Source organism: Gavia stellata, chromosome 4 (genome assembly GCF_030936135.1).
Source record: "Gavia stellata isolate bGavSte3 chromosome 4, bGavSte3.hap2, whole genome shotgun sequence".
Lineage (NCBI taxonomy): Eukaryota > Metazoa > Chordata > Aves > Gaviiformes > Gaviidae > Gavia > Gavia stellata.
In genome coordinates this window covers 11,269,823-11,283,076 of record NC_082597.1, presented here as the reverse complement: position 1 = coordinate 11,283,076, position 13,254 = coordinate 11,269,823, and the positions used below count along the sequence as shown (strand labels likewise).

Here is a 13,254-nt window from a genome sequence, read left to right as displayed (position 1 = left end):
AACTCAAACATAGTTACAATACTGCAAATTAAAAAAAAAAAAAGAGGCTTATTTTATTGCTTTGCAGATATTGTAGGGATGTTTCATTGTAGGTAATAAAGAACCACTTTATTTTAAGCAGTCTTTGAATGAGTCATTTGGCAGATGACCCCTGTTTTGTAGGTTATCTATTTGGCCATTAAGAAAGCCTTGAATAAGTTCTATCCAAATACACGTCATGAAGTGTCAGTATATGAAATTTGGATCTGGTACACCAGAAATCTAAAATTTCAGGTATTGGTGAAATCTCTTACATTTAGATATGGTTGCTCCCAAAATCACCACAAGACTAAATATAGAGCTAGACACACAAGAAGCATGAGTTTCTTACCCATGTAGGTAATTAGAACAGTCGGTATTTCTGTGGTATACTGGTGACACTTCCTGTTTGTTAATTTTCAGGAAAAATCCCAGCTAGGAAATAATTCCTGCCCAGTGAAGGGCTGTAGCAATTATTGAAGTCGCACAGCATAAAAACCACAGGATCAGCCAGTGATTTCTCTTTCTGCAGTGAAACAATGTCCTAGCAATAGAAAACATCCAAACATATCTCAAAAACATCTCTTTGCATAGGGTATCTTTACCATAGCTTTTGGGTTCAAAGAATAACTTCTGGCTAATACCTTACTTTCAATTCTCAGAAGCAGACGTTTCTGCAATCTCTCCATATAGTGGAAGTTAGTTATTACTAGGTTTTCATTGCCAGAGACAAGGTATATCCTTTGCAACTTTACCAAAGTTATCTACAAAATCCACCTGTCATGTTAGTCTTACACTGGAGTTGCATTTTGAATCATTACCTATAGAAAAAAACTCTTATTAAGTCAAAATCATAAAAGCTGTAAAGTCAAATAACCAAAATAAGAATTCATCTGCATTTTAATACATAAGCACATGTAAGCATAATTCTGTCCTTGTATACCTATTTCATACCCTCAGTGAAACATGTTTCCAGCAGAAAAAACAATGATTGACTGTGTAACTGAAGATGGGAATCACAATGAAGATGTGTAAGAAAAAGAATTTAAGGCCGTAAGGCAATTTCAATGTCTTGCATTTCCTAGTTTTCAAGTGTTTAGCTTTACAATCAGATAACTTACTTTTAACTTAGACTTTTTTTAAAGACTGATCAGCACCTTATTCTATAAACAGATTATTCCCACAGAGAGTAATGGGACAATTGTATAGTAGAATACTATTCACTAAAAAGAAATAGACCCCCAGGTACTTAGATATGTGGAAGAAAACATTTAATCACTGATGTTCAACCTGTGCTTGCGAAGCTGAAAGCATCACGGCTGAATACATAAAGTGCTTGTAGAAGCATGGATATCCACAAGAATAACTGAGCATTTTTGTGCAAAACTACTTTGCAGGCCATAAAAGTATTTTATTCTATAAATAAATGGAGTTATGAAAGGAAAAATCTCTATCAGCAAAATATCTGCAAGCAAAGTATTGTTCTATACATCCACTACAATATTCCTAACGGCCTTTTGTTAATTGTATCTCTCACCATCCATGCAAAGCAGTCATGGGTGCTTTTAAGCCTAATTTTGTAGACTGGGAGAGTGTATCTATACTAGGAACATCTACATAGCAGATGAGTAAAGATACTGGCCAAGTGCTTCTAATAGCAAAGCAGCTATCACATCAGAATTTCACCTCATGTCCCCATAAAGTACCAGCACCATCTTTCAGAGTAAACCCAGCTTCACTGGAAAAAAAATACAAAGTTTGTCTGTAAATTTCTTGCTGATTTTAAACCTAATTACCTGAAAAATCAAGATTTCATACCAGAAGGTGAACTAATTATTCAGTTGTGCATAATGAGGGGCTAAAATAAATTACTTCTATCATTCTCACCATTCCAAATTGCAGTGTTGAGTTCTAGAACTAACTGCTTACGAAAAAAAAAAAAAAACACAAAAAAGCAAATTTGTGAAAGCCACTTACAGTTATCCTGCACATTACTAGATGTTGCAGTATTTTGAAAAGGAAAGTATTTCTTCTTTACAATTCCATACTTATATAAAATTGCATTTGTTCCTAATCTGGGGGAACATTTTTCAATGCCTTCCAGCACATTAAGAAGTTCTTTTTTACATGGACACTTGCTCAGTGGGGCACGGACAATGAAGTGGTGTCAGAGCTTATCACTTAAAAGGAAGACAAATGACCACATCTGATATCACGCATGGTTTCTTTGTGATATCTTACTGTTCCCCTCTGTATAGCCTAATATGATCATGTACTACATTTTATTTTATATAATTTTTACAATCAGGCCTTGACAACGATGACTTATTCTGTTGAGATGAAACCTGTATGTGTTTAATCAGAAATTATTTTATGTGAATTCATCCTTGCACTCAGAATTTAAATGATACAGGACTGATACTCATTTTGCTGAAATTACACTGGTGCAAAGAAGGATGAAATTGGGTACCTAACCATTTGCAAAGACATTTAGAGTATATCCTGAGATATACTCTTAGTCACGCAACAAACCAATTAATCCTTCATGTATTTCTAATCAGTCAAAAGTGACTATAAGGACCAGATTCTGCTTTCAGTTACCGCAAAGCTTTCCCCCATGTGTATAGTACAGTGAAATCTCCTTAAGTCATGTTCCTGCACATGCTAGTGGTCCTCTCCCAGCTTATATATCTACCCACATAATCTGAAATATATTCACAGCAGATAGAAGTCTAATCCAAGAAGATGCTACAGCAAGAAAAGTGGCTTGGTAAATAACAAAAAAAAATGGTAAGGGTTACACTTCTGTTATTATTGTTTGTGGCAAGCCAAAATAATTGCAATAAAAACTATGTTACTCCTGCTTGAAATCTTGACAGCTTTGGTGATTATCAGGTAATTAGTGATTGCTAATGATTATCTTAGGCATGCTACTAGTCCATAAACAGAAATAAGTTGATGCCGGACCACCTGAACAGCACTAATTATGTACTTTTATGACCACCTTTCTTACAGAAGCAGGACACCTTGCAATATGTGACACGTTTATTCATGCAGGAGGACAATTGGGATGTCATTCCCACTTTAGAAATGGGAACAGAAGGAATAAAACCAGCAGTAGCCAATGCTGCAAAAGAAGCGGGTAGCAGATCAGGTTAATGAGCTCAAGTGTCACGAGCACTTGGCTAGTATTGTATCCACTTATTGCCTCTGCTTGAATTAGAAAGTACAAAATATTCACAGTACACATTTCAGATAAACTGGACATCTACAGCTCCAAGTGATTTCAACAGTGAGAACAACGATTTGTGATGTGGCAAAGGAGTGCAACTAGCACGCAGCGTTGGCATGAGTCAGATATGCTGGCTTCATTTCACGATACTGTCTGCAGATTTTTGCTGACTCCTCTTAGTTTCTAAAAATGCTGTTAAGCTTATGTTTTACAATCTGTGTACATCCAAGAAGTACAGATTGTGGAGATTAACTTCTTCTAACTCCCCAGATCTCAAGTTACAAAAAGAAGCAGATATGATGATACCTTCTCTAGAAAGATTCTATTTAAAAAAAACTTTGAGAACCAGGTAAACCAGAGGTATTATCCATCCAGGAAAGGTTCGATCATGCAAGTTTCTGAGGTAAGGTGAGAATATAGCAAACACACATCTTAATAAACAAGGCTTAACATCTTAACAACACTTTTCAACTACAGAGGGCTTTAGAGGCATTAGCTAACAAATTCATTTTGCCTGACTAAATGGTAAGATACTGCAGTTTCCTACTTTACTGAGAGAAATTAGCATGGAAAACTAAGGTAGAAAACTTAAGAAATAATACAAGGCAGATAAAGGGAGGCAGATAATAATAAAGACAGACATATAATGATAAAGAGCTCAGCCAAGATACACACAATTCAGGATGTACATCATAGAAAACAAAATCAGAATATTTCTGATTAAATAAAAGTAAATAAAAAAAGCCTATTGCCTCTTCTATTTCTATCCTCTTTTTTTCTTTTTTTTCTTTTTTCCAAAATTGGTGCCACTGAATTCATTTATGAGAGAAGTTTCAGATCAAGAAATACTTGCTGCATTAGGAAATATACACACTGCTGGATCCATCCCAACGAAGGATAACTTTCCACAGAAGTGGATGGTGCAAGAAAGCTCATTATTCCCTTCTCTCAATTTCCATCTTCTCTCGCCACGCGTTCCTACATGTATGTCTCTTCACTTAAACCTGTCTTTGAAAAAAAAAATCTAACGGACTTGCTACATCCATATGCAAAAAGAATAAAATTACACAATAGGCTAACAGAAAATACGGACATTCAATAATTTCTGCAGGACGTATTCTAAATACTTACTGAAGAATGATATACTATGCATCATATTCTAATTCAATCTACTAAAAGAAGTCAGCCACATACAGCAAAAAAGCAACACCTGCATTAACATCAGCATGTGAAACCACCACATTTCTGGATTAAACTCAGAAAACAGAGTATCAACATATCTCATATGGCAGAGCAGTCCCCAAGTAAAGAGTATTGCCTCCAAGTATAGGGCTGTATTTAGGATCCGCCAAATACAGGTCCTCTACCAAATAAACTAATCCACACTGGGGGAAAATGATTACTGTGAGGGTTCATTCAGCCATTCACAAAATAAACCGGTTTTCCCACTAGTCCACATCAGAATATCATAAATCAAAACTTGCCTTTTAATGGACTGTTGAACTTATCCCTCAACATTTTGACTAGTCTAATGGGATATTTGATCTACTTGTGCTGGAGTAAGTTATTAACCTGTAAGAGTGGGGGAAGGAATAATAAAAACCCTAACATTGTCATTCATACTTCTAGTCATCTCTCTTTCATTATTCTCCTCCTTCCTGCAGTATCGATAAACACGATTCTTCCCGCTCAGAGTGCAAAGTGTTTCACTTACTTACTAGTCTTTGACAGAACACCCCCTGTGACTCAGTTTCCTCCTATGGAAAAAGATTCAATTTCTAATGAAGAGTCAATACAAGCCCGGTGTGGCAAATTTCTAGTCACTCCAAGAATGACGAAAACTTCCCTTTTACTGGTTTGTTTAAAACTACCTTAGTGCAGAAAGAAAAATGCAGCATGATATCAAAAGTGACAACTGAGAAAAATGGCATGCCTTGATTTAGGCCTCAGTGCTGCCACACTTACCCAGAGAACTCTTATAACTTTATTTTTATGCCTACTTGAAAGAAGATTTAGTCCATGATTAGCGAAATATAACAAAAATCCCACTAAAGATAAGGGAGGGAGAGATTATATCGCTGGGGAACTTCTTAAGCTTTTAGACCAGTCTAGTGGGGAGCTGCATAGGGGAAACAGGAGCACTTGAGTTCTTAGAAAGTTGTTTAGATGAACCAAGTTTAGCTTTTCTCCTTTAAATAAAAATTAGCATAATTTATCATCTGATTGCTACAAAAACTAGACTATGGACTCAGCAGCTCCTTCGTGTTCTTATTTACTTCACAAATCAGGTCAAAAGTGAATCAGAATTTATTATGGTGGATAAATTTGACAGTCTTTGCTCATAGTCTTCAACTGAAGATTTATACGCATGAGGGCTGAAAAAAGGACCACTGATCCAATAGATACTTCCATGTTAAACATAATGATTGCTGTGCAAAAAATTCTTCTCAGTCCATAAGATCCATAGGACACATTCTTTAAAAAAATTCTCTTCCTTCTGCATTCCTGGCTCAACATTCAAGGCTCTGGAGAAACACAGGAAATTTCAAAACCGAAAAATGCTTAAATCGCTATGTAGAAAATCTGTTACAAAGTCAGACTATAGTTCTTGTCCTGACCAACTCTCAAATAAGAGGGAGTGAGAATGTAATTTAAAAATAGGGTGAAAAATCCAATAAAACATTTTTTATAATAGTCAGCAATATTACAACTTCACATTCATATTCTATGGGTATTTTAGGCCTGCCTCAGATTAAAAAAAAGTCTGATTTTGAATTACTGTAATTAACTGCAAAAGCTTGCTGATTTGTTGATGCAAAATAATGTCAATCTTTTTCATAAACTTGGTAGAATCTTTGTAAATAAATAGCAAAAATTATACAAGGAACAGAAATTCGCCTCTTTATCATAGGTTTGCTGTTGGCACGCAGGGAAAGGTGTTGTAAAGAGGGGCATAAGCGAAAATACATGGCCCTTTCCCTAACATCATTAGTGTAACATTACCAAACGGTGAGCCGTATTCTTGTCACAGTGGGCTTGTGAAAGAGGGAGTATATTTTACATTTCACCCTGAAAACTTAATAGGTCTGGGAGGAAGGAAAGCGTGAAACGTTGAGTTTGCTTAGAAGCAGAGGAGGTGAAAAAATAGTTCGGAAAGCACCGGAGAAGGAAAAGGCAAATCCCTCTTGAGCTGAATAGCTGCAGGCATACACCATTAATTTTCAGCTATTAAAAAGTGCTGAGGCATATTTTGAAAACCTTCACTCTTAAACAGAATTTTTTTTCTGAGACTATCAACAGGACTTTTTAATTTCAGCAGCATAGTCTGGCCCTAAATTGAGAATATCCAACCCATGAACATCACTGAAGTATAAATTCAGTTGAGAGTGATTTCACTATCAGTGTTACATATTTGTACCTTAAACGTGAGCCATGCCTGCATCACTACCACAGTAGCGCTTGACATAAAAATCACATTTTGCAAACAATATTGATTCCAGTTCTCTTTTACTATCGGAAATCAGGAGGGAAAGAAGAAACATAACACTCTGTAATGGCAATGACCGATCTGCTATAGTAAGCAATGGCACAGCTGATGCAAAACCTGGCTCTTGGTCTGATACTACAGAACAGATCATTACCCAAAATACGTTCCAGAAAAGTTGAGTGGGATTAGGCTATTTAATAGACACAACAAGAGAAATAATTCAGAGCCGCAATCTCAAATGCAAGTCATTTAAGTATTCATTGATACCTGTCTTGCAGCAGCTGTAGATGGAATGAAAAAGCTGATGTAGGAATGGGCTAAGAGGGATCTAAGACACAACGCACAGGCGCTGCCCAGGGGTGGGGGCAGAAAGGCAGTTATTATTTTGTACTTAAGGTCTGTGTATTTTCCAGTTGCTAGATATGTTTTACCTGGACACCAAGGACACTGATCTGTCACTCCTTCTGTCAAGTATTCTGATTCAGCATTCATAAAAGACATAAACAAAGGATGGCATCTAGCTTTACCAAATTATACCTATGGTCCAACAATTTTATTCGTGTTATGTTCTGATAAACCTTTTCTTCTGTTAAAGCAGATATTTTAACAAGGCACTAGAAAACAACATTTTCTGTAGTCCGTAATATCAGCTTTTGTCACTAAGGTTTTTATAAGCACTCTAAGCACAACATGCATCCCAAGCACGCAGCGATCAAAAGCTCCTGTACTGCTGCAAAGAAGTACAAAACAGTCTGGGGCCCAATTCTGCTTCCACTATGTTCAACAACAGAGAGAATGAGTCATTTTTCTCTTAAACTACTAAAATGCTCCTAAACTCCAACCCCGTCTCGCAGAGGTTTAAGTCAAACATTGGTCTAGAAGATAATACTACCTTGGGTAAAGAATTCTCACAGAAGAGAAGAATAAAGGCATAGGCGTGTCAGATCACAGTTATCAGTGGGCAACTATAGTCTGTTTTGTTTCTTTGTTGCAAGAGATTAAAGTAATAATAAATTGACCGTGCTTCCATCAATTTAAAATGCTCTGCTAGATAAATATTTTTAAGACCTGTACAACAGGCCTTCTATTTAACAATGAATACATTTCAGACTAACGTGCTGCCAAGCTCCAGCTCTCCTTCCAGCAGCTGAATTCTTGGATAAAATCATTTTGCAGGGTATGAGCAATGCAGTTCTGAAAATAGCATCACTGCAAAATGAAAGATGGCAAGAACCTCTACAATGCTGATTTATTTCAATGAAATTTCGTCTTTTATAACCAGTATCTATTTTGACATTTTCAGCTGAATTTTCATGCTTCATAAAATGTAAACCTACAGAATTTGTTAATTTTGAGGCCCCGGCATAAGATGTCTAATAGGGAAACAAAACAAGAAAAACAGAAAAAAAAAAATATCCATTCACAACTTACATCATCAAACATGTAAAACAGGAAAATGCTTTGTGGATCCAAACAATTTGCATTTATCACCACCACATGTACAGAGACACAAAAAGAATGCAACACCAATCAACAAGCTGTTTCGCACTTAAGTATGTTTCTACTAGAAAAATGGATTGGACCGATACTTTTAAAAATATCGGTGGGTTTATACATTTTGCGTAATGCTCAGTATTCAGACATGTGCTGCTGAGAAAACACCAAGAGGTGATATTACACTTCCCTGATTCTAAGTAGATTACATCTTTTGGCTTTCTTTCCAATTCACTGATACGAAGGTATACTTCAGCAGATTATTTGTTTCCTAATAATGAGGAGTTTTAAATAGATTGGAAAATACAGTTCTCAAATGAGGAGCCTGATATTTTACAATCCATTAATGCAGCTGTCTTTTCTAATTAATATCAGCAATAAAACTGGCTTTCTTCTATCACAGATTTTATGCTAAAAATGAGATTATATGTATATGAGAGGTGTCAAAATCCCTAAATCTGACAGTAGAAACAGATGAAAAGAACACATCATAAATATCTTCTATCTACACTCGGTCACTGATTTTATATAGAAAGCGACGCTGTGTACCAAGCCCAGCTACATTCTCAGCAAGACCTACACTTGTTAGGTCCATGTGCTGAAACCAAAAATACGAATGTCCCAGTTGTGCAAGCCCTAATTCACATGACTCATACAGACTTCCCTGAGTTGTCCTAATGACACCGAAACAGTAAGGATGATTCATGCAAATAAAAAAATGGGAATACACATCTTCTTTTCTAAAAATTTCCTGCCTGCATACATATATATATGTACATATGTATATTATTTTTATCCTCTGTATATTATTTTTATCCTCAGGTGTTTTACACCAATTTCTCTAAGTAGCAGATCTGTCTTGAATATAACGTATAATTTAATTTCTACATGCAAAACAGGAGACTGAGGAGGAAAAAAGGATAAAAGATGAAGGAAAGAGAGAAAATGAGCGGGGGAGGAAAACTGGAGAAAATAAAATAAAAAGAGACATTAAGCTATATCCAGAATGATGCAATTACAGAAACAGTACCATTGATATTGAAAGACCGCATCTGTAGGTTCATCAAAATTAAAATCTCTGTCATGTTTCGCTGGTTGTTTTTTTCTTTTTTAATCAGTACGGACAGGTTTCTCATCAGGCAGCAGTAGGTACATCTTTATATCATACATTACTCACTATCGGTAAAAATATCAACACTGCTAAGACATACTATGTCAAAAGTATGCTTAAGAATTACAACTTATTTTTAAACTCAAGACTATCTGTTTTGATGCAGTATAGATAAAAGAACAGAAATAAAGTGACTCCTGTGCTACCTTTATCAGGAAACACACAAACTACATTCACTTAATAGTATTTTTTTTCTTAAGTCTGTATAGCTGCGGATGACAAATACATGACTACAAAGAAAGAAGCGCTTTGCGTACTTGCAGTAGTGTGGTTATAGTGACAGGAGTACTATATACAACAGTATTCTCATATAAGGGCAAAATATCTGCTGTGCTGCGTGTATAATTGAAGCATTTGGAGTTGCTATGTTACAAGTGAGAGCATGATATCCTGTACCAACATATAACAGATCCCTAACATATGATACAATGAAAATGATACACTTTAATGAAACCTAATACATATCGATCAGTAGCTAAGCCTTACAGCTAAAGATCAAGACATAATTACCGCTGTACTTAAATAGTTAATCAAAGAAAAGTCTTCAATATTTGCAGTGAAATATTCCAACACAGGAAGCAACAATTGCAATTATACCACCTGCTCAGATTTTCAATGAAAAATTAAGGCTCCCATGTCATAGAGCACAATCCTTCACTTGAAATTCTCTGTACATTGCTGGGTAAATATATCAGAGCCTTTTTGCCTTGTCAGAGAAGTAAAACTAATCAAATGACTGAGATCCTATCAAACCAGCATTGCTTAAACCTCCAACATTTTTTCCTAAAAATGTTTCATACTTGTATAGTAGTACTGTATTGGTGATAAAGACTTCTGAATGTTTTAGTAAAAGCACACGTTAAAATATTTACTGATGCAGAAGGAACAGATGACTGAAGGAAAAGTGATTGTACAATAATGAGTAGTTGATGAAATCATGAATTATAGAGCCCTGAGTATGCACATTTTTCATACAACAGCTGGGAAATACTGCTTCCTCAGACCAACTTTTTAACTAAGAGAAAAAGAGACTGAAAATAATGGGAAGAAAGCAGGTAGCTAAGAACATAATATCAGCAAACCTTCAGTTCTCCAGTTATTAATATCCTTTCTTTCCTTTATTATCGTCTCCTGTGTTTTTTTCCTATTTTTAATATTCTTAAAATATAAAATATTTCACATTAAGTGCATTTGCGTCTCTTCTCTTTGTTCTTCCCCATTTGTAATCTATAGTAGGAACCAAATCACCACTGCCAAGTCTTAAAAAAGAATCCAGAAATTGTTTTCTCTTTCACCTGTTACATCATTACTTTTTGCAAAGCAGCTCTCCCTGCATCAACCTGTTGGGCTGTCTTCTAAATGAACTAAGTCTTATTTGCACTTTGATTTAATTTCAAAAGGGAAACATTACTATGAAGGATGAACAGGCGCTATAGATTGTTTCTACAATATTTCAATGGAATAATAATGAGAAAAAAGAAAGCCAACAGCAAGCAGATTGTGTAAAGCATCTAAATACTATTGACTTACATCATATTCTGAATTACTTAATCATATGTATAGTTATAATTAAAGTCATGCTTTACAATATGTCTCCCTGTTGACAATTTCTCCTATCATGACTGGCAGTAAAGGTAAATTCTGAAGGGAATTAGCAAACATGGACAGAGGGACAAAAGCAGTTTCAAGGAAATATCACATAATGTTATGCTAAAAAGTGATCTAGCCTTCTATTTGAAATTATGCAATATTCTTTTTATGCATCATTCTTTTAATTTCACTAGATTCCATATTTCTTTCTCTTTTAAACTCAGAAAAATCTGTGTAGAAGATAAATTGTAATTAGTTGTGTATGATAACCTTATCGGCTTAATAAGAAACAGGCAGATACAGGAGCTCAAACACAAGAAAAGCACTGACTTAAAAAGCCCTGGCTTTGTATTTTGTCACTCTTGCTTCTACATGGCACATCTTTATAAACTGCAACACGAGAATATTTTAAAAGATAATTTCCCTTCAGCAAAAGGCTCTATTTATTCAACTTAGAAGATATTAAGTGGTTATTTTACACCTATCTGGGTATTCCTTTCTTTCATTTAACAGTGCGAGCATCCCTTTGAGTCTTTCATAATGGAACCGATACTCAGAACTGAATCCAATTATACCAGCCTACCAGCAGTACTAATTGGTGAAAATGCATTGCTGGTAATTGCTGTAAACTCATCCTTCTGCACAGATGAAGGAAGGCAATAAATTCTACCCAGCGTCAAACAATAGGGAACACTACCATTAGCACTGTTTTTCTTACGTAAAATGCATTAAAGTGAGTCATCCACTTAAAAGTTACCTACTGGTAGCTTTAACCCAGATTCAGGGACTAAGGTAAGTGCTTCCAAAAAAAAAAAAAAAAAAGGATGTAAAAATAATAAGGTGAGGAAGAGAGAATAAAAAGGAAGACAACACGGTCATTAGTCCACAGTGTTTCGTTGTGGGTTTGGCTTTTTTTCCAATCTGTAGGCGAATCTCAAATATGATGTATTGGCTTATCTTTGCTTTCCTTTTACTGCACGCTTTCATTATGTCATCTTTGCACCGCTCTGGGCAACACTTCCATGCTAGTAAGCATGCAGCGCTTTCCAGATTCCGATCTTACGGCCACGCAAAACACAGGGCTGCTTGCACCCAGAGCGTCCCTCAGCTCTCGCAGAGGTGATTTTCGAGAAGTAAGGACTTGCAAGGCCAGCGCCGAAGACAACAGCTCTTCACTCGCGCTGCCTCCCGCAGGCTGCCAGCCCGCTGGTGTGGCACAGGCGTGCGCACACACCCCACCCCACCGGCAGCCACGGGCAGAAAACAAACCCTGCAACTGTCAAAATACTCCCGGTGTGCGCTGGAAGGCGTCCAGGCGGGGGGGAGCCCAAGCACAGCCTCAAAACTCAAAGCAGTGCCCGCCTGCCTGTTTCACATGCCTGCCGGGGAAAGGCCAGAACACCTTTTGCGTGAATGTTAATACAACTGCGAAAGTTTTAATTTTTTAAAAAATAGCCTTAAAACTCCAGCCAGGCTGACATAACCTTTGTGGGAGGAGGGGGCGGGCTCTGTGTAACTCGAAACTTTCCTGCCGGCACGGCCGAACTGCCGGGGGTATATTTAGAGCTGGGAGCTGCTCCGCAGCGGGGCTGCGAGGCAAAGCCGTCACCTCAGAAGTGCAGCCGCCGGCCCTGACCGGGGCACTCTCCCCTCCTCCCGGCGCCGGAGGGACCCCCTGCTACCGTGACTCGTTCCCGAGCAAAAGCAGCCGAAATCCGGCGATTTTACCTCACCGCCACTTTCCGCCCGCACTTACTTTATCTGCCTTTGTATTTTCGCCGGCGCCGCGCTCACCCCGCCACGGAGGTGCGCCCCCGGCCCCGCCGTGCCCCCCGCCCCGGCCCCCCGGTCCCCGCGGGGACTTACGTGGTGGCGGAAGGGAACGGTCCCTCCGAGGAGTGGTTCATCACCAGGGACTGGAAAAGTGTCAGGCTGAAGACTAGCAGCCAGCCAGCAGCCATCTTCCTGATCGAAGATCGATCCCCTTTCCCCAAGTCGGCGAGACGGCAATAATAATAAATTCAATTATTGTGTGTGTGGTGGCGGGGGGGGGCCGTCGGTTTTTAAAGCCTCCTCCGCTCCCCCCCACCCGCCCCCTCGCAGGAGGCGCAGCCCAGAGATGTGCGGAGAAGCGGGAGCGCGGCCGAGGGTGGGAAGGAGGAGGAGAAACGATGGAGATCTGTGGGTGGAGAGGGGGAAGAGGAGAAACAGAAGAGAGAGAGAGATACTCTACTCTGCTACTCCGGCAGCAGCTCCAGCTTC

General features: G+C 37.9%; 1 protein-coding gene across 4 annotated transcripts in view; it reads right to left on the bottom strand.

Annotated features, from left to right (window-relative positions):
• CACNA2D1 (calcium voltage-gated channel auxiliary subunit alpha2delta 1) overlaps positions 1-13,051 on the bottom strand; it is a 434,233-nt gene extending 421,182 nt beyond the window's left edge. For all 4 annotated transcript variants that reach the window (XM_059817310.1, XM_059817312.1, XM_059817311.1 and 1 more), the window contains exon 1: positions 12,859-13,051. In XM_059817310.1, coding sequence (XP_059673293.1) covers positions 12,859-12,953 — 95 coding nt within the window. In that variant the 5' untranslated portion in view covers positions 12,954-13,051. The remainder of the gene's footprint in view (positions 1-12,858) is intronic.
• Positions 13,052-13,254: the final 203 nt, after the last annotated feature.